This window comes from Coregonus clupeaformis, chromosome 34, assembly GCF_020615455.1.
Source record: "Coregonus clupeaformis isolate EN_2021a chromosome 34, ASM2061545v1, whole genome shotgun sequence".
NCBI lineage: Eukaryota > Metazoa > Chordata > Actinopteri > Salmoniformes > Salmonidae > Coregonus > Coregonus clupeaformis.
Window position 1 is genome coordinate 5563671 of NC_059225.1, and position 27502 is coordinate 5591172.

At 44.4% G+C, this 27502-nt stretch overlaps 1 protein-coding gene across 4 annotated transcripts in view; it reads left to right on the forward strand.

The window, feature by feature from the left end:
• Nucleotides 1–27502, forward strand: part of LOC121579052 (synaptotagmin-1) — a 217987-nt gene that overhangs the window by 171750 nt on the left and 18735 nt on the right. For 3 of the 4 annotated variants that reach the window (XM_045210379.1, XM_041893318.2, XM_045210380.1), the window contains 5 exons: nucleotides 2546–2728; nucleotides 12935–13107; nucleotides 16485–16610; nucleotides 23752–23919; nucleotides 25321–25488. In XM_045210379.1, the coding sequence (XP_045066314.1) occupies nucleotides 2572–2728; nucleotides 12935–13107; nucleotides 16485–16610; nucleotides 23752–23919; nucleotides 25321–25488 (792 nt within the window). In that variant the 5' untranslated portion in view covers nucleotides 2546–2571. The remainder of the gene's footprint in view (nucleotides 1–2545; nucleotides 2729–12934; nucleotides 13108–16484; nucleotides 16611–23751; nucleotides 23920–25320; nucleotides 25489–27502) is intronic. The other variant, XM_045210381.1, reaches the window with a different exon arrangement.

Consider the following 27502-nt stretch of genomic DNA (forward strand, 5'->3'; position numbering starts at 1 on the left):
ATGTCTATAGGCACAGAGCCAATAGCATCCATCACTTGGTGCTTTGACCTTGAGAGAAAACAGAGGAACAAAACGATCTGATCACGTCTCTGCGTCTCGGCATCAGCCGCTGCGTCTCTTTGAGTAACTGGGCATATGAATAAGAAATACACTGAGAGCAAAAAGATAAATGACTGGTTTCAGCTCTGTCACTTCAGCTTAGCATCTAGGCCTTAGGTGCTTTGGGCTGAGGACAAAGTGGCTATATGGGTCATTCGCCTGGTAGGTGGGTGTATACTCTTCACAGGGGCCCAACAGGGGGGTGCCACCAAACGTCAGGGTGTGTCACAAAGATCTCCCTAATGCTCCAGAGTGTCGGATGTTCTCTTTAATGACGGCCCCGCCGCGCTGATCTGGCCACTAAGTGTATAGATTGTCTCTCTTGTTCCCACAATGCAAATGTGCTTCTAAATGGGGCTGTTTTCTGCTCAGGGTTTCGAGTAATTACAGCCCTTTGGTGGAGCTCCTTTGTTCAGCCTTTCTCTCTGACTCACTCATGCCTGTTAGGAGAGCGGGAAACTTTAGCAGGTGTGCATTAGCGCCCTTCGGATTGGAGTCTGACGTGGAACGAACATTAAAACATCACGCCTGAGGCCTACAATACATTACATTCCCTTCCCACAGGATCAATCCTATCTGCAATAGAAGAGAAGATGCCTCCTCCCACATAGCCTACTCTCTCCTGAGAGTGGCATTATGCTCTGAAAAGTCCTCTCCCTGCCTGCGCTGAAGTGTCTCTGTCGTGGCCCGTCGTGCCTTTCAATGGCTCAGCCCCCACACTAACCTCGCTGCTGCCTTTCAAAGGGAGACAAGGGAAGACAGAGAGAACATGAAGGTGTAGGCGGAACCTTGAATTAGAGGGGAGATTCAAAGGGCTTACAGAAGCACTGATTGCTGTGTTCATTCATAGCAATTAGCAAAGATTTCAGGGAGGGGTTTCAAGGCAAGCTAGAACCTGCATTAGAGCACCTCAAAGCAATTACATACCCTTTATATAGTAGCCTGTAGGTATACTATATTATGGTATAATTGTCATTATCGTTGCTTGTGTTCGACACCCTAAAGCATGTCTTTGTCAGATCTGCCAGGGTATTAAATACGTGTTAACAACACAGCTGGAGAACACCGACCTCTCGTGCGTTCACAGCGTGTTCCCATGCAACAGCTGGCAAACCCAAAGTGAGTGAGCAACACCACCTCATGCTAACAGGCTTGTCAATGCCTGAAAAGTCAGTGAACAACACCGCCTCATGCTAACAGGCTTGTCAATGCCTGCAAAGTGAGTGAGCAACACCGCCTCATGCTAACAGGCTTGTCAATGCCTGCAAAGTGAGTGAACAACACCGCCTCATGCTAACAGGCTTGTCAATGCCTGCAAAGTGAATGAGCAACACCGCCTCATGCTAACAGGCTTGTCAATGCCTGAAAAGTCAGTGAACAACACCGCCTCATGCTAACAGGCTTCTCAATGCCTGCAAAGTGAGTGAACAACAGCTAACACTCTAATCCTGTGAATACACTGCACTCTAGATTTGATATGTTTTCTCCCATAAACACACTCAGTAAACCTACAAGGCAATCGGATCACCTTGCCATCTAGTGACTCATAGAGTATCTATACATTCTTCCATCCACGGGATTCGGAATCTAGTATCATTAAACAGGGCACGTTGGAAATACCTTTTGTTTCACAAGCTCATTATACATTTTATACACTGTAGTAGTATGGGGCAATATATATATATATATATATATATATATATATATCCATATATCCAACATTATATGGTGACAGCAGCGGTTGGTGACAACCTGCCCTGCACCTCTTAGCAAACGCACACCCACACCACTTAACCACTGTAAAATGGCTGTTCCTAGTTCCTGTAACAGAGACATGAATCTAAAGTAAACACATCTGGCTTCCCGCTGGTTGTTTATATGAAGTAGACAGTGGGGGTAATAGTGGGTTATCCCTATGTCTTGCATGCTATAAAGGTTAGCAATAGTATATTTGTTCTCAATCCGATCATATGCCTGGGAAACCATTTGCAAGACTAGAATAGATAACAGCATAAAACCCCACACTTAAAGTAGAAAGTGGAGGTGTTAGAGGCTTGTGTGTCCCAAATGGCACCCTATTCCTTTCATTTGGGACACAGGCTTTGTGTAGTGTGAAAGCCAGCTTCATCTGCCTGGGGCTGTTGGTAGAACCCAGCAGGATCATTTCATTGTGGGATCCAGGTGTGTTTACGCAGGCTGAGCCAGCAACTGGTCACACAGAGGGAGCTCCACTCACTCATCTATAGCAGGGCCAGAGAAAACTGTCCCTGGCAGGCATCTGTCACAACCAGCTAATCTTACCTGACTCTCTTTCTTTCTCTCTCTGTCTCTCTTTCTCTCTTCTGTCGATCTGCCTCTCTTTCTGTATCTATTTATTGTATGTATAGGGCAAGCAATATTAAATGAGGTGTGTTAGAACTCAACTCTTTCTCCATCTTTCCTCCAGCTTCTGCCTGGCTGCCTGGCACCACCATGGCTGAGAGTCGAAGGGAAGCCCTGGCAGCGGCCCCGATGTCCACCACCGCCTCCACGGTCGGTGGCAACGCTACTGACATCTCTGGCACCGGATCCAGCGAGGACTTCTCCAAGCTCAAGGACAAGTTCATGAATGAGCTCAACAAAATCCCACGTGAGTCATGTTTGTGGTTGGTGCCCCCTAACCTGCCCAGTGACAGAGTGGTGATTGGTTGAGTAGCTACCTCCTGTAGACAAATGCATCCTTGGATATGTCGTTTAGCGACAAATTGCAAACAAAGTACAAGTGGCCATTATCACTGATTGTGGTTTCTAAAAGCACCTACTTTTAGAAACCCATTTGGCATTTGAGGTGACAAGAAAACAAACAGCGTTGATTTTAAAGTTTTGTTTGGAAAGTATGTGTAAGGACAGACGATAGGAGACGAGAAGCAAGGACAGGGAGTGAACATTTAATGAACAAACAGACAGGAACAAAACACTGACAGCGTCTGGACAAAGGAAACGAAACAACATTAATGCCGACACGGGGATCAAACTGAGGAACTGACAGATATAGGGGAGGTAACCAAGCAGTGATGAAGTCCAGGTGAGTCCAATGAAGCGCTAATGCGGGTGTGCGTAATGATGAGCAGCCTGGCGCCCTCGAGCGCCAGGGAGGAGGAGCGGGAGCAGGTGTGACAGTATGACTATTTTCCAAGATTGTTGGTTTTGTCAAAGCAAAAGTGTTCTCTTCCATCCAGGTTGTAAATAAGAAAGCAAATTCACTTTTTCAATCTCCAAGGTTGTCTGTATTGCTGTTGTTTGCCTGGGCACCCTGTGTTTCCTCCCACCATCAACACCCTCCCCTGACAGGAGACACAACTACAGCATATTGGAATCCTGACCAACTGTCAACCCATCACTCCTATACAAATGTTCCGCCCAGTGATTCTGGAGTTGACACTTGTCTTTGCCTGTAAAGTCTGTGGAACAGTAGCAGTTAGTTTGGGACAGCAGCATCCTTTGTTTATCCCAAACCCCAACCTACTTATCCAGTTGATGTTGTTGCGTTCAGCCTCCCAAGTCCTAAATATAGACATATCCACCGGCTCATGTGGAAGTAATTCTCGTGTCAGGAAATGGCTCCCATGTAAAAGAGAGGTTCTATTGCTTTAGTTCCAACGTGAATGATGCCACTTGTCATATTATACTGTCCTAGATTTATAGCGCAGGGACCCTGATAGTGGTTAGAGATTTCTCCTGCGTCTGGAGAGGCTAATTTAAAACCAACAACAGATTTTCTTTGGGAAATAAAGCCATAGAAGCTGTAGACAGTAGTCCGTGGTCAGTATGTGCAGCCCTGGACTTTACCCCATCAGTCCAGAGATGGACTTTCATTGATTGACAAGCGACAAACACTTCCTGGTCTCCTCATAGAAGTGTGTTGGAGCCGTTGGGTGCTCCAATGAAATTAGCACCACTGAGGAGCATATGGAAGCCATAATGAAGACACTGTGGGGAGGTGACTCTGATGTCCCCTGTGCCTCAGAGTAATGATCCCTCATATTAGAACTGCTTCACCGTGAGAGGGCTTGAAGATACGCCACCTGCCACATGTAGCTACTAAACCACACCCCCCAATCCTAGCCAGCAACAGCTAACCTGGTGCATTAGCCCTCTCACAATGGAGTTGCGTTACCTTTCCAAAACACCCTGCCTTTCCCTCATTTCACTGTCTGTATTTAGCAATGACACAGTGGCAACCAGCCCATTAGGCTTTGTAACAACCCATGTACAACCTCTCTCCCTAATTATCACATTGTGTGATGTGGACAACGACTAAATAAGGGGTTGTTGGGTACGCCTCAGACAGAAATGCTCTCCGCAAGCAGCCCACGAAAAAAGCCACTCTATTATAGTAGAGTTTAAATTACAGTTTTTGCTCCAGCACTCAGTCAGAACTAGAAAACGAGCGACTCCGCACCGAGCGCTGCCAGCCCACCGACGTGTTTGTGCCAGGGAATATCGATCCAGCTACTCCCAGGATGGGGACAGGGCATTAATAAGGAATATTGATCCAGCTACTCCCAGGATGGGGACAGGGCATTAATAAGGAATATTCAAGGGGAGAAGGCAGCATGAAGAAGACAGAATCAATCCATTGCCATAGCAAATTCTTCCTTGTGGCTATTTCTACAAAGAAATAGATGGTTATCTACAAGCCTTGGCTCCTGGAGGTAAAGCTGAATGCATGGTGTTGTCAGAGTTGAGCATCTTGTGCTGTATCTCTGGTATAGCTCAGAGGAATGCCTTGTGACATTAACAAAGTTCCATGGATTCATCTCCAAGCCAGAAGCTCCTCTTCAGCCCCATCTGTTGGCTGACGCTGCTAGAAATGGCTGTTTTTCAAATGGAGTTGAATTTCATCCCTACAAAAATATTCTGTGTCTTCTTGATACATTTTCCCCTCTCAAAAGTATTTTAAACCAGCAACACCTCTCCCCCATGTGACCTACTTGTTATGTGTATGTACTGACATGTATGTGGAACTGAACATGTTCATTCCTTTTTGTATTTTACTCCTCTTTTTCAATCTTGTCTCATCGCTGCAACTCCCCAACGGGCTCGGGAGAGATGAAGGTGGAGTCATGTGTCCTCCGAAACATGACCCGCCTAACTGCGCTCCTTAACACCCGCCAGCTTAACCCAGAAGCCAGCCGCACCAATGTGTCAGAGGAAACACAGTTCAACTGGCGACAGCCTGCAGCCAAGTCAAGCCCCACCGGCCAAACCCTCCCCTAACCCGGACAAATGTACGCCGTCCTATGGGACTCCCAGCCACGGCCAGTTGTGGCACAGCCCGGGAATGAACCCAGGTCTGTAGTAATGCCTCTAGCACTGCAATGCAGTGCCTTAGACCGCTGAGCCACTCGGGAGGCACACATATGATAATGTTTTTAAATGTGTGTAAATTAAAAATATTTTTTTCTGTAATGTCTTTTTCGTTATGTGTAAATCCCATTAAGACTATCTGTCGCCATTGACGTTGGCTAATGGGGATCCTAATAAATCAAATCAAATAATTTCTCATTCGCTGTCACAAAACTATTTCCCACCAAGGAGGACCTACTACAAAGAGGATGTTATTAAAAGCATTACTTCCTCCATTACCTGATGTAGTTACATCCGCAATCCCAGCATGCATTGCAACCACCAGGATGGTTTTTAGAGATTAATGCAGACTGTCCCACTTTTCTCTCTTTCAAGTTTACCACTAAACGTTTGTGGTCAGACCACTGACAGTATTGGCTTGTATGAAATCATTTGTATGGAGAACGCCATGTCATGCCGTAGCAAGCGCTACATAAAGCTCACGACCATGCTCAGAGGGGTGTGTCCGCTGCAGCTGTGTCTATTTGTGTTAGGCCGAACCACACCATGCTCAGGGCCTTGTGGCCAAGAAGGAGGCACTGTAATGAATTTTCCAGCACTCCCTCTAAACACCCAAGGGTTTTTGTTTTCAGTGACAATAATTAACCTCTCAGTGTTAGAAACGCTTTGATCCATAACTGCTGTCTCCACACTCGCCGCCAATAACACAGACAACCGTATCCAAAAATACATTTCCCAAAACATTTATTTTCAAAGGCAGTCGATATTAGTGTTTTTCACACCTGTTTCTGTGGGTATTAAACTAAAAGCAATACATACTCATTGCGAAATTGACTGTTTTGGATTTTAAAAGAAAATTTGATGTACAGGTGACTGAAAATTCTAACATTTCAAAAAACATTTTACAATAATTACTGAGTAGTTTATTTAATTTAGATTCTGCTCAGAAATGACAGCACCCTTGAGGATTAGACTGGTGGTAGATCAGCAAAGACAAACTATTTTCTCAGTCCCTCTCTGTCTGGCTCTAGTCCTGGTCCTCTCCCGGCCCTTGGACTGAGCCAGTAGGTCTGCCATGAGGCAGCAGGAGGCGACTGAGGGACCAGAACTTTGACCTAGCAGCTTACAGATGGGAAGAACAGCCCTCCTCGAACCAAACTTCTTGCCCCCCATCCACCTGGGCCCGTGTCAGGAGGGTGCTCCATCGGAGGGCAGGGGGAGATCACCCCTCATCAACAGCATGATGCTTGACCCCTTTTGACTACCAGGCTGCTGATGTCATGCAGCCTGTAGTTTTTGTGTTTATACCGACAACGACAAGTTTGATGTCGGACGACAATAGAATGTTCATGATGTTACTGCGACAACTGTTGATAGACGTAGTATAAACCTAAGGCTTAAGAGGGTGTGAACGATGCTGAATGGGTGTAGACAAAGAAGAGCTCTCCAGTAGTTTAACCAAAACCTCCAAGGGCCATTTTCTCAAAAGTGAGGTTACAAGTTTATCAACTTTCAAAGCAGAATTACTTTCCCATTGTTCCTCAACCGTAGTGTATGATATACAGTTTTCTAGCCCTGAGTCTCTACTTTTATCCAATGTAAAAACCACAATTTCAAATGTTGCTACATAAGACCGAATCGAGCCGGTCAGTCACAAATAAAGTTGTGGTCCTCTGTAGCTCAGCTGGTAGAGCACGGCGCTTGTAACGCCAAGGTAGTGGGTTCGATCCCCGGGACCACCCATACACAAAAAAAAAATGTATGCACGCATGACTGTAAGTCGCTTTGGATAAAAGCGTCTGCTAAATGGCATATTATATTATTATTATATTATATTATAAAGTGCTTCCCCCCCACCTCACCCACCCCCAGAGTAGCCTTTCAAAGAAGGGAATCAGAGGCCTGGTCCGAAACTAAATCTCTTTCTTCCTCATTAGTTTGACATAAATCTTAACACAAATACCAGTTTGTGTAGCTAGTAATTTTTTTCTGTTCACTATTCCTCCTACCCCATTTGCAGCTGTTGTTGCACTGTCACTGTTGTTGTTCCCACAGCGGGAAAGGACAAGGACCGGGGGTGCTGCTCTTGTTGGCAAAACAAGATGTAATGTCAAGGTTAATTGACCAACAGGGTGCTGTCACAATATATTAGTTTGTGTTGCCAGCATGCTGCCTATTACCCTGATATATCATCACACACCACCCACCCCCCACCCGCTACTGTTGCCAGTCTATTGGATCCTCTGTATAAAGATGTAAGGATGCACAGATCTCCTCAGAGGACCATGGGTAAAGTGATAACAAGCAGCAAGCTCCCCCCGTGCCCCGCGGCAGACCACAAGTGACTGATTACTATGCGCCCGTCCCATCAACCTCACCCGTCGTGGGAAATCTAACCGCTCCAACTCCCTCTCCCTCTGCCCCGTGGCCGGAAACATTGAGCTAGTATGGAAATCTGCCCCAAAACTAGATAATGAAATATAGCCCTTTAGCTCTCATGATTCCTATTCTGTGTCTCACAGATTTGACTGATCCTGCACTATCTATTGTCACACTGACAGTGGTCATCTCTCACTTGAGCATCACTTCAATACACATCAAAAACACATAAATGTACACTATACACATCAATAATATACACTATATACATCAATGTTACTTTTTAACTGCATTGTTGGGAAAGGGCTCATAAGTAAGCGTTTCACGGTAAAGTCTACACCTGCTCTAGTCGGCGCATGTGACAAATACAATTTGATTTGATTTTAACAATACTCATCAATATACACTATACACATCAATAATTACATCAATATTAAATTAATATTCACATCAACACTAAAAGCAAAACACAATCATAAAAAACAAACATTATTCAATAAAAAAGGTCCTCAATCAGCCTTTTGAATTGTCCCAGAGGCACCAATTCATCCAATTTTAGAGATCTAAAACAGATGTACCTACCTGTAACTCAGTGGAGATCGAAGGGATCTCCAGAGGTAGCCATCCCTGTGACCAGGTCTAGTATCTCGTACATCTATAAGTTAACAATTAAGTAACAATGAAGTAAGGTACAGCGGAAGTTTATGCAGGAGAGCTTTATAAACAAAAAGAGTGCAATGCATTGATTTAAGAGATTTCAAAGAGGGCCAGCCTACTTTCTGATACAGAATGCAGTGATGTGTACTGAACCTATCGTCTGTAATAAAGCCTAGTGAGCTATGATAAACTGAGTCCAATGGCTTAAATACAGTGGCAGCTGCATTCATATAGACAATATCCCCATAGTCTATAACCGGAATGAATGTCGACTGAATGATTTGTTTTCTGCTATTAAATTAAAGGCATGGCCTATTTCCTTAAAATAAACTGTAGTTAAATAGAACCAAGAGGTCTCCTTTTCTTATCCATCCACAGAGTGTATGTCTGAAAATATGTTCTAGGACCAAAAGACCCTCATACTGTTTGCATTGTTCCATGTGTCAAGATTTCCATAGACACGAGTTCCATAGCCTTTGGCAGTCTGCAAGGTTTTGTTAAAAAGCCCTGTCTGATAACTCCGCTGTCATATTTCAATGGTCCCCATTCCAGACGGTTATCAGATCAATTCTGTCTGGATGAAAAAAAACATGAGTTTGATAAGAAAGCGGGAGACTCGGAGCGCCAGACAAATGCAGCTGTAGCCTCCTGGTTCGGAGCAAGTGAGCCAAAAGGCCCTGCTGTGTCCTTGAAGGCATCCAGAGGAGAAAAGATGGCAGACTTATCCGGCGGACTTATTCACAGCTGAAAGCCAAGGAGGTGTCTCATTGTGTGGCGTCGAGGAACATTGGCTGCCACTCGCTGGATGGTTTTTGACTACAGCGGCAGAAATGTGATTTGCGCCTCTCCTCGGGAGCGTTGAACACAACACGCGTTCCATCATCCAGCGCCTCCACCATTTTCCGTTCGCCGCTGTGTGTGCTGGAACGAGAGATAACTACTGCTTAAAGTTTAAGTGTGTTGCACCCGCTGGCGTCGCGTTCTCAAGAGAGAATAGACACACCGTGTAGTTAATTAGGGAATGCTTTTATTGCTTTCGGGGACTAAGGTTATTTTAATTAAGCAACACAAAGGTGTCTTTCAGAATTAGACACATGCCCAATGAAGTAGATAAATAAAGCCTGGGTTATTGCATTGGATTTCACAGCAGTGGGCTGTGCATTATAACAGTCACGTACCGCTGATGTCAACACATTGTAAATAACCACAGAGGATGGCAGTACCATTTAAAAATATTATATTTCATGATGCACAATGGAATCCAATTGCAGTGCAGTCTGCCTCGTCAAAATAATGCCAAATTCTACTGTTATATCAGTTCATTTATTTAAAATAATAATAATATGCCATTTAGCAGACGCTTTTATCCAAAGCGACTTACAGTCATGCGTGCATACATTTTTGTGTATGGGTGGTCCCGGGGATCGAACCCACAACCTTGGCGTTACAAGCGCCGTACTCTACCAGCTGAGCTACAGAGGACCACTCCTGCTGTGTCAAATTATTTTATTGGAGCTCCCATTTGAAAAAGTGTCACAGATTTGTGGTTCCTTCAGTGGGACGATGACTTATCATCCCAGCTTAGGATCCTGCCATATCTCTGACACTTCCATTAAAATATAGTCTGCTCGGCTGTGTGTGGAAAAGCGCGTGGTGGTATCCCAAAGGTCTCAGACCACTGCACCTACTTTGGCAAAGGTATGGAGCAGATGAGAGGTTTCAACTCAGCCCTAAACCTGTGACTTTAGGGTCAACCGAGGATGCAAGAGGAAATGGAATTGAAGATGGACAGTGAGGTGTTATATTATATATTGGAATCGATAATTACAATACTAATGCAAAGTGACATGGCTTTACCACTAAAACAGTAATAACAAACAAGTTTCAAAACAATATTTAGTATTTTTCAAAATGTTTCTTGTTTACCGTTCAACAAATTTGTGAGCAGCAGCAAACCAGTTTTTAGGAGACCACAGCTCAAGAGGGCAAATTCAAAATGGGGTGCATCGGGGGGGAGATTATCACTTCCATTAGCACACCACTGTAGCAAGGCCAAGGCTGTAGATCCCAAAGTTATTTTAGGACATCACTCAATGATTTTCCTTAAAGGAGAGTGCTTATCGATTTTGTCAACAGCGCATTGATTTTCTTCTCTCCCCCTCCCCCCTCTCGGACGGCGTTGCGGTGAAGGAAATGCAGTGAAACGCTGGCGAGCCAAAGCCCCAGGGAGAGAAGACCGTAATATACTTTTCCTGTGATGGTTCTTTCTAGTGGCCCGCAGATATAGAGTCTTCAAAGTAGCACTGAAAGTTGACAAACGTTGGATTTACAATGAAGCCAATTGCCTCCCAGTGCTCCATACGGTTAGATTTAGTAGTACAATAACAGGTTTCTGGGTGGTGTATAGAGAGGAAATTTCATATGTAATCTTTACTATGGTCGTAATTATTCTGTAATTATACAGAACAAAAATATAAATGCAACATGCAACAATTTCAACGATTTTACTGAGTTACAGTTCATAAAAGGAAATCAGTCAATTTTAATGAATAAAGTAGGCCCTAATCTATGGATTTCACATGACTGGACACCATGGGTGGGCCCACCGGGAGCATGCCAATTTGAGGGAGCATGCCAATTGCACGCTCCCTCAAAACTTGTTTGACAATACTGCACATTTTAGAGTGGCCTTTATTGTCCCCAGCACAAGGTGCACCTGTGTAATGACCATGCTGTTTAATCAGCTTCTTGATATGCCACACCTGTCAGGTGGATGGATTATCTTGGCAAAGGAGAAATGCTCACTAACAGGGATGTAAACAAATTTGTGCACAACATTTGAGAGAAATATGTTTTTTGTGCGTATGGGAAATTTCGGGGATCTTTTATTTCACACTTTACATGTTGCGTTTATATTTTTGTTCAGTATAGCTTGCTTGAATTTATACAGGTGGGAAAACTGTTCAATTATCAGATCCTTCAGTGGTAAAGTAAATCAAACCAGCCTGAATCTACCATATTGTGCACGGTAAATGTTGACAAAAACAAAAACATGGTTTGTTTGCTGATGGGCATGCTGGTGGCCCTCTCTGTTGAAAGGAGGTGTGGATTGCAAGGTGTTTGATGTTTTGTGAGCGGCAGCTGTAATTATCCCTCCAGAATGGAGGAGTCTGACACTGTGTTTCTGTCCTCATTATTTACAGCACGTCTGGCCACTTTACCATTCCTCTGATACTTTTAACATGCCGTGCATAGCTGATGGCTGTGTGTGTGTGTGTGTGTTGTGTCGGGGAAAACTGCCTGACTCCTGTTTTTTAGATAGGCGTCCCTGTTTGTCAGCAGGCTGTTAGAGTGATCACTGTGCTGTGGAGCTGAGTGGCTCCCTGTCTGCCTGTGACAGCAGTGACTGGAGCTTTCAGCTGGACTGTTTAGTCCATTCATTCTTATATAAAATTACATGTCATTACATTCTCAATTAAATTAACAGTCCATGGCTGTTTTAGTGTTCTTTGCAGAGTAGGTCACATCCTAGCAATGCTATGAAATTTACTGTCAACTTGACAAAAGCTCTCAAAGAAAGTTCTCAGAAACTGGTTAGTATGAGATGAATCGGATACAAAAGTGTGAATAGGAACTCTCTTTGAGAGAGAATTGTCAAAACCCATGAACATGATGAGTGGTCATGCAATCACTGACTCGACACGGTCACGCTACAGTTGGTACCTCGCTCTCCAACAGGCCCTGCAAATTACCTCTACACCCTGACCTGTGTGCCCGTGATTGGTGTGAAAGTATCAGTTGTCAGAGAAATGTTTTGTTTAAATGGCAAGTGGAAAATGCCAACCTCTGTTATTTCCACTAAATTGGCCGAGGATGCTCAGTGAAGCGTCGGGACGCTTAGAACGTCTCTGTTCGAGGGCAATCGTTAGGAGTCCATGTCTAGACTGCAGATTGGGGCTGCTGCCACCCACCACCGTTGATCAAAGTCTTCCGTCTGCACATTACCTTTACATTTGAGTCATTTAGCAGACTCTTATCCAGAGTGACTTACAGGAGCAATTAAGGTTAAGTGCCTTACTCAAGGGCACACCAGCAGATTTTTCACCTAGTCGGCTCGGGATTCAAACCAGCGACCATTTGGTTACTGGCCCAACACATCCTTATGTCTTTTTGTATGTCCTCATTCACTCCAGCTGCTACTGCAGCCGCTATATTCAACAATTAGTCTCAACGTACCTTCATCAGAGTTATTCGTTAGATGCAGGGAGATGGTGACCAGGCATTTCTTGTCAGCTCGTGCCTTGTTTGAAACAGATAACAGTGCCATATTCTCGACGAGACACTTTTGGTTGTTTGAGAAAAAAAAGAGTGAGAGCAATGGTGTGGTTTTCTTCATCCAGGCATGGCCCCATCTTTGACATATAGTCGTCTAACCTGTGTCCCTCTCCAGTGCCAAACTGGGCCATCGTCTCCATCGCCTTCGTGGCCGTGGTCCTGGTCCTTTCCTGCTGCTTCTGCATCTGCAAGAAGTGGATATTCAAGAAGAAGAACAAAAAGAAGGGCAAAGACAAGGGCAAGAACGCCATCAACATGATGGACGTGAACGACGGGGCGAAAACCGAGGTAAAGGCTTTGTGCTACTGCCATTGAATGTTATTGACTGGAGTTAACAGTTTGTTAGTCAACGGTAGTATTTGATAATGCCAAGTTGTTCTGTGTTTCCTACTGTGTTATATATACTGTATATAACTGACTTTTTACTTCAAGGTTAGAAAGAAATAGAGTTATATACATTTTTATACATTGCGATTACATATTATCTGTGACTGACTGTAGCCAGAAATTACATCACTGACTTTTATTACACTTACCTGGCATACATTGATGATTGCAGCCTATACATAAATGTATATACAGTATATTTCAGAGTATTAATCTTCACATAACAAAGCGATTTCACTATACAATTTATCGGACATACACATAGTTTAGGCCAGGGGTGAGCAAACTTTTTGGTTCGAGGGCCACATCGGGATTTCCAAATTCAACAGAGGGCTGCACAGATTTTTTTGTACATACTTTCTATCTAGTTTTAAAGGTTCAAATGTGGCCCAAAATAATTGAATGGGCCCGCGTGCCATAGTTTGCCCCGCCCCTGGTTTAGGCCAAACTCTCCCCCAAGAAGACCAGTGGACACACATGACACACGACTTGTGTTGACATTGTTGCGTCTGCGATGACTCCTCACCATTCACTCTGATTGCAGGACTGTTAAGGAAGCCTGCCGTTTATAATCGCCTCAGAGAGAGTATTCAATCGCTCTTTCTGTTCCTCTCAGTATTTGAATGTGTTAAGAACAATGAGTCCTGAGTATGGTATGCTGTATTGCCAGTGGTATCAACCCAGAGAAATGACATTAGCTAATTACCAGCAAGGGGAGTGAATTCATTCCGCCCTCCCAGAGAGAATAGGGAACACAACTGTTTAACCCCTGTTAGAATACTAATTGCATTAACGAAGGTTCTCAATCCCGCCCCCACCCCCTGACAGTCTGTTTAATTTGCGGTCTGTCCACGCCAACACCGCTCACATCATCAATCAGGGACATTGAATTGGGGTGGAGGACAAAGCCCTGTGAGATGATGTAGGAGTAGGGAATTCAATAGCTACATACTGTAGGCCAGAGATGCAGAGGTGTTACACAGTCTGATAAGGAGTGAGCTCCACAGGTTTCATCTGATTCATACCAAAGAGCTTATTGTTGAAATGCTTAAAATTCTTTGATTTGTAGAGGCCTCTGCCTTGTGTCCTTGTTCCTAGTGACAGTTGGTAAGCTTTATAATAGCCCAGATATATCTTAAGCTGTAGTATGATACACCCATAGAATTACAATGACTGTAATCTAGAATGAATTCTATTTGGATAGACCACTTTTCCTGTACTGATTTAGGAACTGCTACAACTACACATCAAGCGATTAGGCTACACACTGCCACTACAACACTCCTATTGGTTACTTATGCAACACACCTATTGGTTAGATATTCTAGAGGCGGGGCCATGGGCTCCCGAGCGGTCATTTCTCCTGGTGTGCCCAGACTCTTGTGTTAACTCCTGTGTGTGGTTGTTTTAATGTGTGTTTCTTCCTTCTATGTCCTCCTTATCTGTGTTGTGTCTGATGACTGTGCGGGATTGTCACTGGCGGTAGGTTCCCAATTGTTGTTGGATCCTCCTTAAGCCTGCTGCTCTGATGTTTTGATAGCCTCTTGACAACAACTTACTCCTGTAGAACCAAATATATGTAACTATGCATACAGTACATGTATATCTGCTCTATATATGTGCGTAGTCCTGCACATGCACATATATATGTATGAAAGATGCACTGGACGCGCTTTAACAAGGTTGAACCACATTGATTCCATCTGGCGCCTTTTCAATCTTTTCTTTGCATTTCAAAACAAGATGTGCTAAGTTGCTAGGTTACTGCTTTTGAAACCTGTAGTAAGGTTTAGATATACAGTAGCTTTATGTTTCGCATACATTAACCTGAAGCCAAAAGGCAGATTGACTTGACTTTGACTTAACCTAGTAAAATATCCAATACACATTGTGGGTGTCGAACATGAGTGTCTATTCTGCTATACTCCTCTCCTCTCTGTGTGCAAGCAATAACAAACAACCAATTTTTATTTTTTATAGTTTTGCCTAGGGAAAAATTTACAATATGTTTGCTTGCATCAGGAGGAGACTCAGATGGGCCGTACAAATTCCAAACAAATCAATGTTGTTCAACCTTGATGCTTTCACACCAGCAACCTGACCACTAATAGGGCAGGCCCCCATCACCATGACAACACCTCTTACCAACACCTACCTACCTACTGCTGGCATGATGCTTATAGCTTCCATCGGCGTGGGGGTAACACATGCAGCTGAGGGTTCTGACAATGCGATTGTGTCTCCTGATGGGTGACTGATAAGTAGACTGAGAATGTGGGGGTCACAACCAGAGTACTGTTCTGTTTAAAGAGAATGCCCTGCATGCAACAATGACGGTCTGACAATGTCTGACCTTTGGAAGGCAACTTTGACACTGAATGTACTTGAGAGCTAGTTTTTGCCTCTTTAATCGCATGCTTACCAATAACAAACTGACTGCCCCCTGCCTCGAATCCGCCTCTCCCCCACCACCACCAGCATCCCCTCAGAACCAGGCTAGCGAAGGAAAACTCACTCTTCTTCTTCTTCTTCTTCTTCTTCTTCTTCTTCTTCTTCTTCTTCTTCTTCTTCTTCTTCTTCTTCTTCTTCTTCTTCTTCTTCTTCTTCTTCTTCTTCTTCTTCTTCTTCTTCTTCTTCTTCTTCTTCTTCTTCTTCTTCTTCTTCTTCTTCTTCTTCTTCTTCTTGTTCACTCTCGCCATCTCTTGACATTTCGCTGTTGATTTGTTTTGCACCAAAGACTGATCTGCTTGAAATAACATCAAAGGAATTGTCGTTTGTGGTTTGCAGAAGCTCTCTCTCTCTCTCTCTCTCTCTCTCTCTCTCTCTCTCTCTCTCTCTCTCTCTCTCTCTCTCTCTCTCTCTCTCTCTCTCTCTCTCTCTCTCTCTCTCTCTCTCTCTCTCTCTCTCTCTCTCTCTCTCTCTCTCTCTCTCTCTTCCTCCTCTGCCTGCCCATTACTCTCATCTTTTGGCTCTATCATTTAATCTCTCTCCCCCCTCGTCCCCTCAGACCAAAACACCCACAGATTGATTGAACCGCATCAGGGGTCCCGGCCCGAGGCTAGCGCATCACCGAGCATGTCCTGGTGTTAACTGCTGTGGTGTTTTAGTGCTTGCTCCCCCCATTATAATCCCCCAAAAGAGAGGCAGCTTTTTTCAGGAGACGGGCCCGCTGGCACACCCGCTGGCAGGCCCGGGGCGGGGCAGGGCGACAGCCGTCTAAGTGGGCTGGCACAGGCGGCACACGGAGGGCACTGACTGTTGGTGGGTGTCTCCTTCAGGCCTTGAAGGATGAGGATGACGCTGAGACAGGCCTGACCGATACAGAGAAAGAGCCCGAGCCCAAGGAGGAAGAGAAACTGGGCAAATTACAGTTCAGCCTGGATTACAATTTCACGGAGAATACGGTAAGGGTCCGCCTCTGATATCCACTCTCACTGTCGTTGTTATCTGAAACGTCTCTCCTTCGTAAGTATGGTCGCCCCAATCTTCCTCTGTGGTTGGTCCATCGACTCATCAATCCATTAAAAAAAACACTGAGAAAATGTTGCCTACCCAGGTAATGCAGAGCATACTCCTACTGTTCATTTTTGTATCACCACTGTTTATTATTATTGGCAACATGTTAGCCGGAGCTTATCAGCTACACCTCACCAGAGGATTTTGGGGTTTACCGTTTTTTTTGTAAAATAAGCTATTTCGGCCTTGACGGGAACACAGTCCCCTCTGGAATCCATCTGCTGTATTTTTCTCAATGTCAGGGTTTTAAAAAGCAGAGCGACTTGAGGAGCAGATCAACATCCAGATGTTGTGTGACAGATCATAGAGGAGGGTGGAAGGCAGCGTGGAGAGGAAGCTCTGCTGTTCCTCACTGGGGCCCTGCTAACTCCCTGTCATTAACGGAGCTGATGGACAGCCTGAGATTAGCCACTCACACACATCACTGTCTCATCCACATGGCCAGGTGTTTTCAATGGCTCAATGGGTTAGAGCATGGTGCTAGCAACACCAGGGTTGTGGGTTCAATTCCCACATGAGCTGAATGTACAGTATGTCTCACTGTCAATGTTGACAGTTCTCTGTGGATTACTTTGGATGAAAGCGTTTGCTAAACCGCCATATTATCCACACGTTCGGAACATTAGAGATTCTCCACATACATCACAACTTTCCCCTGAAAGACCCTCAAGCACTCTGTTTGTCCTAAAATGAAAATGCTTTAGCGATTGTAGTGATGGTAACAGACAGTAATGATGCTAATCATGAGGATAAATAATCACAATATTCACTCACACACTCAGTTGTTATGGCCATAATAGCTATGGTCATTATCATAATATCAGTCAAATGTATTCTGATAAAGAGCCTTATTACCATTTAGCACTAATGCACTAACTGAATACTAATCACATTACTTATTTTATATATTGCATCCAATATAGCTAGCGCCATTCCCGGTAGTTGTGAAACCATGCTAGTCTGTTCTGTTCTGTGAGACTCTGTGATTACAGTGGTCCAGTAATAATAAGCACTGTGACTCCATAATGGATCCATAATGAATGGATGGCAGTTGTCACTGTGTGTGTGACAGCAACTTGGAGCATTGGGCCCCTGCGCTCACTGACAGTACCCAGCTCTGAGGCTGAGAGACAAAGCCAGGGAACCAGGGACTGTTGTCAGTCTGACCCACTTTCAGTTCAGCAGCAGCCACAGCAGAAAGCCACCGAGCCCCCTACTCACTCAGCTCCTGTGTCTTCAGATCAGGTCCACAGAGTAGAAGCAATCACGGTGAAAAGACTGCCCTAGTCTGAGGAAGAGTGGCTGACACAGGTGATTGTTCCACTAGTTGTTCTCTTGTCCTCTGTTGAGGACGTTGGGGTGGGAGGAGGAGGAGGATGAGGAGGAGGGGGAGGAGGAGGAGGAGGGGGAAGGGGACAGGAGACAGGAGGGCTAAGCTCTCGTTTTGTTTAAAGGTAATCAGCCCTTCTCAGCTCAGTAGAGCAGGGACTCTCTCAGAATGGAGGAAAGAGAAAGACCTGTATGGCCAAATGTCTCCGCCTGTTTCTGTTAGTTAAGCACCAGTGATGGCTACTGCCCCAGGCCTCGACTAGAATGGCGTTTTGGGGGTCTAATGAGAGCACAGGTTAATAAAGGATTCGGTACCCAGAGTACGGTGGCCGTATCAAGCAGCTCCTCCACAAACGATCCACAAAGGAGCCAGAAAGGGAAACATAATATGCTATTCCCACTTTCAACATCATATTAATTTCCCTTTTAATGGGTCGAAAGGAGACCCTCTGCATTCATAACAGAAAGTCTACCGTCTACATTATATTAGGTAGGAATAATATCCTTAAAACCACAGTTTTTTCCAATTAACTTTCTCTGTCTCTCCAAATGTACTTCTACCATTGACCTGTGAAAGATAACATATTCTCAGAGGCTTCAGCGAAAAGCAAGACAAGACTGGAGGAATATGACAGCTCCTTTCATATCCCCTTGGGGCTTTCGCTTTCTCCTTTGAAGTGTGCAGTGTTTGTGTGGCTATGTGGAGCCGTGATGGTAGGGAGGGACCAGGGAGGGAGTATCAGAACAAATCCCTTCAGGACGTGCTGCACAGGGCTTAGTCACAATTGCAGGTGCACGCCGTTCTCCAGCCTCCCGTCAGCGGCTAATATCACACACACAGGGAAGGGTTATGACCCGGCAGGCCCTCCTCTGTGACAGGACGCTGCTCCTCCGTTAAACACACACAGGTTTACAGACCTGGGGAATGTGAAAGAAGCCAGATCAGTATCGTGATGATCATATCATAACACAAACACAGATTGGAATAGTACCCTTTAATAATCCAGTTTAGTAGTACCCTTTAATAAAACAATAGAGGTGGTTTCACAGCAGAATATCTGATTTGAATTTCCTCTGAAATGTTGTAATAGGTAAAACCTAGTAAGCAAACAGTCTTTGTCACAGACCTCCAGTCCCATCATCCTCTTAGAGATGATGAGGATGAGTCCAGGTGGGTGGTGGCTCACAGTAAATACAGTGTGACAACGTGTAGCAGGACATCTGACACTGCTCCTCTCTGGACGACTGTGGGGAAATCTAATGGACAGCATGTCAGGATTAATAGACACACTTACAGTTGAAGTCGGAAGTTTACATACACTTAGGTTGGAGTCATTAAAACTCGTTTTTCAACCACTCCACAAATTTCTTGTTAACAAACTATAGTTTTGGCAAGTCGGTTAGGACATCCACTTTGTGCATGACACAAGTAATTTTTCCAACAATTGTTTACAGACAGATTATTTCACTTATAATTCACTGTATCACAATTCCAGTGGGTCAGAAGTTAACATACACTAAGTTGATGGTGCCTTTAAACAGCTTGGGAAATTCCAGAAAACGATGTCATGGCTTTAGAAGCTTCTGATAGGCTAATTGACATCATTTGAGTCAATTGGAGGTGTGCCTGTGGATGTATTTCAAGGCCTACCTTCAAACTCAGTGCCTCTTTTCTTGACATCATGGGAAAATGAAAAGAAATCAGCCAAGACCTCAGAAAAAGAATTGTAGACCTCCACAAGTCTGGTTCATCCTTGGGAGCAATTTCCAAATGCCTGAAGGTACCACGTTCATCTGTACAAACAATAGTACGCAAGTATAAATACCATGGGACCACGCAGCTGTCATACCGCTCAGGAAGGAGACGCGTTCTGTCTCCTAGAGATGAACATACTATGGTGCGAAAGGTGCAAATCAACCCCAGAACAACAGCAAAGGACCTTGTGAAGATGCTGGAGGAAACAGGTACAAAAGTATCTATATCCACAGTAAAACGAGTCCTATATCGACATAACCTGAAAGGCCGCTCAGCAAGGAAGAAGCCACTGCTCCAAATCCACCATAAAAAAGCGAGACTACGGTTTGCAACTGCACATGGGGACAAAGATCGTACTTTTTGGAGAAATGTCCTTTGGTCTGATGAAAGAAAAATAGAACTGTTTGGCCATAATGACCATCGTTATGTTTGGAGGAAAAAGGGTGTTGCTTGCAAGCCGAAGAACACCATCCCAACCATGAAGCACAGGGGTGGTAGCATCATGCTGTGTGGGTGCTTTGCTGCAGGAGGGACTGGTGCACTTCACAAAATAGATGGCATCATGAGGAAGGAACATTGGAGTTGCTTGCCAAGACGACGTTGAATGTTCCTGAGTGGCCTAGTTAAAGTTTTAATTTAAATCTGCTTGGAAATCTATGGCATGACTTGAAAATGGCTGTCTAGCAATGATCAACCACTAACTTGACAGCTTGAATAATTTAAAAAAGAATAATGTGCAAATATTGTACAATCCAGGTGTGCAAAGCTCTTAGAGACTTACTCACAGCTGTAATAGCTGCCGAAGGTGATTATAGCATGTATTCACTCAGGGGAGTGAATGCTTATGTAAATGAGATATTTCTGTATTTCATTTTCATACATTTGCAAACTTTAATAAAAACATGTTTTCACTTTGTCATTATGGGGTATTGTGTGTAGATGGATGAGAGAAAAAAAGAATGCACAACTCGTCATACCTTGACACGAATGGGGTATGGAAGCCGACGACGTCACTGCGGTTGCAGTAGGCTAAGGAATGAAAACACTGGACACTGGAGAATTGGAAAATCATTGCCTGCTCAGATGAATCCCGGTTCCTGCTGTTTCACGTGGATGGGAGGACTAGGGTATGGGTACATGCATCCATCATGCCACGTGTCAACATTGCAGGCTGGTGGTGGTGGTGTGATGGTGTGGGGTGTATTTTCATGGCACACATTGGGCCCATTGATAAAAGTTGAGCAACATTTGAATGCCACAGGATATCTGAACATCATTGCCAATCAGGTGCATCGCTTCATGGCAGCAGTGTACCATCTGCAAATTGATTTTTTTCTGCAGGATTATGCCCCATGCCACAAGGCTAGGATTGTATAGGAATGGAGTCCCCTGTAGCTCAGTTGGTAGAGCATGGCGCTTGCAACACCAGGGTTGCGTTTCCCACGGGGGGCCAGTATGAAAATGTATGCACTCACTAACTGTAAATCGCTCTGGATAAGAGTGTCTGCTAAATGATGTAAATGTAAATGAATGGATCCACGAACATGACAGTGAATTCAGATTACTGCAGTGGCCTGCCCAGTCACCAGATCTCAATCCAATTGAGCATCTGTGGGATGAGATGGAACAAGCTATTCAGAGTAGAGATCCACTACCAGCCAACTTGACACAGCTGTGGAAAGCATTGGAGTCAACATGGACCAGCATCCCTGTGGAACGCTTTCGACACCTTGTAAAGTCCATGCCCCGACGAATTAAGGCTGTTCCTTCGTAGAAGCCGCTCCTCCGTAGGGCAAAAGGGGGTGGGTGCAACTCAATATCAGGAAGGTGTTCCTAATGTTTTGTACACTGTGTCAGGAGTTGGAATCAAAATTATTTTCCAATCATTTCGTTCTGAGCAGATCCATATTTTTTTTGGTTCCAATCCACTGTTCCGACCAGCAAAATAAAGTTCTGAACCGGTTCGAACTCAACAAAAGTAACAGTTTATATCGTTCCTTTCTGTTCCTTTTAAAACCTCTGAAATCTACAGTTCTTTTAACATTTAGCTCGACATTAAATTACTTCACCAATGGATAGAGCAACTTGCTATGGAGGGGGCAAGCTATGTGCATGCATTGTAGGGTGCGACATGCGACTGAAATTTTGCGGGTGAGGAGAGTGCTGGGCATCTTGTTGTTCTGACATTATCTGAATTAGGCCCACAGAATTATACCTACGGAGGAGCGGCTTCTATGATGGAACTTTGAACTTCAGAGAGTTGGCTTAACTAGCGTTGGACCAGAGCTAGCCCTTGATCATGACTCTCAGTTCCATTACATTACACATAATGCCGCCTGGAGTTTTCGAGAGCAGAAATAATATAAAAAATAATTTTGTAGGTAATAAATTCAATGTGAAACCTGATAACTACAATATCCTTTACTAGCAATGAAAAAGTGAATACATTGTTCTCCAATTAAAAATCTCTCTCCCTAGTTTCTGAATCACGCCTGTAACATCTGTAGCTACAGTAGACTATGCATGCTTCGAGGGGAGGGGGAGGGGCAGGCAGCCTACACACTGGCAAAGATGTTCATCTGGCAGGCAGGCAGACACTGGAATACGTTTCTGAGTGACAGTGAAGGCACTGTGTTGCATTTTCTGTCGAACCTGGAAAAAATGCCCGGAACGTAAAATAACATTATTAACCGGTTCCCATTCTTTTAAAATAACGGTTATTTTCTGGAACAGTATAGATCACTTTTGTTCTCGGTTCTGGTTCTGTTCCTTGAAAAATGTCATTATGTTCCGGATTTTGGTTCTGTTCCCTGAACCGGTTCCAACCTCTGCTCAGTGTATATAACAAGATTATAACTTTTTTAGTATTACAACAATTTTGTGAGAATGTGATGCATTAGCATGGGTGCATTTTGGCACAATATCACCCCCATTGACGGAGGGGGTTCCATCTATGTTCCTTTCATATTGTGTTCCTGTGCGGTGTACTTGTGCTGTACGTGGACAGTGGGCTGTGTGTTGAATATTTGCTTTGGCCCCTGTATCGTATCGTCACACAGTCATCCCCCACCCCCATCATCATCCTCCCATCATGACCTTCCTACAGCTGGAGTCCCATCACCATCTCCCCTGAGCCTTGCTTTAGCACTCTGATCTGATCTGCGAAAACACGGGTCTCAAAATATAATGAGATCCAGCATCCGTTGATACACCGATCCATGCGTTTTGATGGCAGAGGGTAGCCTTATTTCTCCGCTCCAATAATCCATGCTGGCTGGCTGACTCTGACAACTGCTGGAGAGCTCCATGGCTGAGTGCCCTGTTCCCCCTCCAGATTGCTGGTTGATGGCTGCCTGACAGGAAGTTGATTGACTGACTAGGTGGCCCCAATAGGCCTTGGAGGAAGCAGCTGTGACTGGCAGGTCAATCAGCCTCCCCGGCCCCCCAGCATGGTTATCAATTATCAGCCTGATGTGGCCGAGAGCAGGCCTCTCACTGCTCTGACAGGTCCTGACCTTGACTGCTGACTGCCTTAATATTGCTTTGGCTTAAACCACAGTGGCTTTCACAGCAGCATTACTTTAATATCACCTATGGCCTGCCTCCATGATTTGGAATGTAAAGAGTTACAGATGAGAAGGTATGGATGAGTCCCTTTGAAAGAGATGACCGATGGGCTTCTTTCTCATAAGAAAATCTAAACTATAAAGGCTCTTGACTTCAATTCTGCTGGTGATCGTTTTAAACCCATGCCATGTAGTATCTCTCCATCCTAGTGTTTTGCACCAGTGATAAGACCGGGGTTTATTCCAATTGAACCAAAGCTTGGTGCTCGGTTAGAATGTTGGTGGGATGACAGTCATATCAATGCGCTGGAATTGCTGTGGGTAGGACTGTAGTGCTGACTAGTCTCTGTTGTCTCCCCTCCCCCTTCCTCTCCACAGCTCATAGTAGGGATCATCCAGGCAGCGGACCTTCCAGCCATGGACATGGGCGGCACCTCTGACCCCTATGTCAAGGTCTACCTGCTGCCTGACAAGAAGAAGAAGTTTGAGACCAAGGTCCACCGGAAAACCCTCAACCCCACCTTCAACGAGCAGTTCCAATTCAAGGTACTTATTCAAGGTATAAGAGTAGACTAGACAATACTTCACCCATGCTACTCTCAAAACCTTGGCCTGTGCAGCAGCAGCAGCAGCAGCAGCAGCAGCAGCAGCAGTAGCAGTAGCAGTAGCAGTAGCAGTAGCAGTAGCAGTAGCAGTAGCAGTAGCAGTAGCAGTAGCAGTAGCAGTAGCAGTAGCAGTAGCAGTAGCAGTAGCAGTAGTAAACGTTATTATCCATAATAGCAACAATAGACATTTGTCAAGGAATAGGACAAATACACAAACCACACATTGCACACAGTAGTTTAAGCAGGTTGTGTTTATTCGTTCTATACTGACAAAGTCATTTGCATCCTGTGGTGTGATCGCTCGGTAAGGTGTGTAGACACGGAGCAGCTGGCCCAGTAACAAGCTGCTGACAGACTGACTCTCCGTCCACACAGCCTCTGTATGATTAGGATTCACACAGGCAGATGCAATGCTCCATCTCACCTTTTTCTCTCTCTTTTTCTTGTTTTGATTTGGCCTAAATTTGAGCAAACGTTTCTCCGTTTCAGATATGTGATTGTAGCTACAGTATCTCAGCCGCGGAGGAAGAGTTGTGGCATTCACCCAGCAGTAAAAAGAGCACAGGTGTTTGTCTGCAGCGGTTGCCAGATTGGTTAACCAGTAGCATCATTATTTTAGAATTCAGAAAACATGGTAGATCTGTGAAGCTATATTTATCCCACCGGCGCCTAGTTGTAATCACAAGTGGCTCCAAATATTGAAATGAAGGAGCTAGGAGTGTTCTTTGGTCGTCGTGGTGATAGTGTCAAGGACAAACTTCGGAAGACTTATCTATTTTCTAGCCAATCAGGCAGTCCCGGTGTATAATGAGCTTTGTCTGGAAAACAGCTCAATTGGAGGCAATCAAGAATCAAATCCCAGACACCACCCTTCTCCCCCCCATCCTCTCTTCACCATCCCCTCCACCAGCACCCCTTCCTTCGCCCCGGATCTCTGGCAGATAAGACTGACTGCCGCCTATCCGTCACAGACATGACTGGAGGAGGAAGGAGAGGGGGAGGAGGGGGTTTGATTGATTTGTAATGCTCTAGACCTAGAACTTCCCCAACTCGAGACGATTCCTCTCTATTCCTTGACAAGTAATACCAGTGCCTGGGAGTAGCAGGACAGATACAGTGCAACCTGCTTTGATGCAGCGTGCCAATCTGGCAGCCATTTTGGAAAGCACCACTATCACCACTATGCTAGTACAGTTGTCAACAATAGACTACTTCGATTTATCCATAGTTTGAGATCAGTAAGTTCTACCAGAAGTCACTTCATTAGAGATAGGTTTCAAGTTCGGTCAGACTCTCTTCTCGTGGTTCTATGCATCATTTCAGTCCTCATGGTTCTCCCCAGGTGCCCTACGTCGAGCTGGGAGGCAAGACGCTGATGATGACGGTGTATGACTTTGACCGCTTCTCCAAGCACGACGCCATCGGAGACGTGAAGCTGCCCATGAACAAGATTGACTTTAGTCACGTGACAGAGGAGTGGCGGGATCTTGTGAGCGCCGAGAAGGAGGAGGTAAATAATAACTCTAAAAGTTTACACATCAGAAACTCCTGATATTTTCTTCCCCAAAGTTACGACAGTTGACTACCAGGATGTGTTAGCACCAAGGTAACAGTTCATTTCTAGAAAATCCACGATCCGGCATTTTAAATGAAACATTTTATCACACGACAATCGTATGACTATGTTAAACATGTTTTACCTGGGATTGAAGAGTGAGCTCAGTGCCATACAGTGGTTGGGGGTATTCCATATCTCTTGGAAAATGTCACTTTGTCATCCCTCCATGCTTCTCATTCTGTTAATAAAGTGTGATTTCCCAAGCAGTGGTACAGGAGATTAAATGTTCAAGGTAAATGTCATGGCGTACAGCATTTAAGCGTGGGTTGCTAGGGGAACCTTGTTTTTAATGGCATGCTTGGTTCATGTAAATGTACATTTTCACACCTGTGGTGCCAGAGAGTGGAAGGGCATCTCAATCTGCAGCGTTATTCCAGAACCAGACAAGCTACACCTGATAATTTCACGCAAGGCTGGAGACACTGTCTTAACGCCCTTAAAGTGTTACAGTCACTCACTTGAGTGGGTTTTTCTCTGAAAGACCTTGAAGTGTTTTGATTTGATTTGAAATGGCCACTTTCACCATCATGAGCACCATCTTAAATACTATATGATTATGCAAATGTTGAAATGTGATCATTATGCGAAAACTTTAAGGATAATGTGACACACCAAGCAACTTCTGTGGGTGGATAAGAGACAATAGGGTCAAGAAGAAATTCCTGTCCTCATTGAAGGTGTGTAACAGTGACTGAAAGGAATGTTTCACACATCAGCTATGCCTCAGTGGCTGCAAATTACACCCAACGAGGTCCTAGCGGCTAGCCAGAGATCCTCTGAACAGCCCAACCACTAGTCTGGTCCCAGATCTGTTTGTGCTCTATAGCCAACTCCTATTTCTCCCCATACATGTACATGTTTGGCACAACCACACTAGACTAAGGGCAAAGTAGGTCCTTCAGAATGGTCCCAATATCCACTCAGAAAAATGTATGGACACATTACCCATATCTATTCAAATATATGCATCCACAGATGCCCCTCTGGGGTATTATTTAAACAATAAGCAATAAGGCCTGAGGAGGTGTGGTATATGGCCAATATACCACACCTCCTATAATTATAAACTGTGTGGTTCAAGTCCTGAATGCTGATTGGTTGACAGCTGTGGTATATCAGACCGCATAATACGGGTATGACCCCAATTATTTTTTTACTGTTCTAATTACGTGTGTAACCAGTTTATAATAGCAATAAGGCACCTCGGGGGGTTGTGGTATATAGCCAATATACCACGGCTAAGGGCTGTATGCAGGCACTCCGCGTTGCGTCGTGCGTAAGAACAGCCCTTAGATGTGGTATATACAGTAATGGCCATATACCACACCCCCTCTGGCCTTATTGTTTAATTATACCATGGTATTGTTGAATACTCATTTCTGATTGGCTTGAAGGGCATTCTAGAGCATGCATTATTTCCCTATAATGCACGGTATATTAGCACTGTAGAATTCAATGGCTATTTCATTCTTATATGTTCTATGTTTGAGCTGCTTTTGAAAGCAGGTGTCGAATTGAAAACATTGTAGAATTCGATTTTCATAATAGCAAGCTAGGACTGATGGTTTGGTTAGCTAAACTAGCAAGTCTGTTTGTTTGGTTACCAAGGCAACTACTGTCGCTATCTAGTAAACTTGCTAGCTACTTCAGTGGATGTTGAACAAATTTCTAACTGCAAATGAACAATTTGTATTGGCAAATGTGTGAAATTATAGCCATGGTATGAAAGGGATAATCAACTCAGAGCTCTATGCGTTCTCTGGAAAATAATGCAACTCAATGGAAGGTCAGTTCCACGCCGCTAGCACGTCGTGGAACACACCTTCCACGTCTTTCATCAGATGGAATCCAATGTTTTTTAAGCGACAAATGGTCAACATATCAGGGTGTTTCATAATTTGATTGT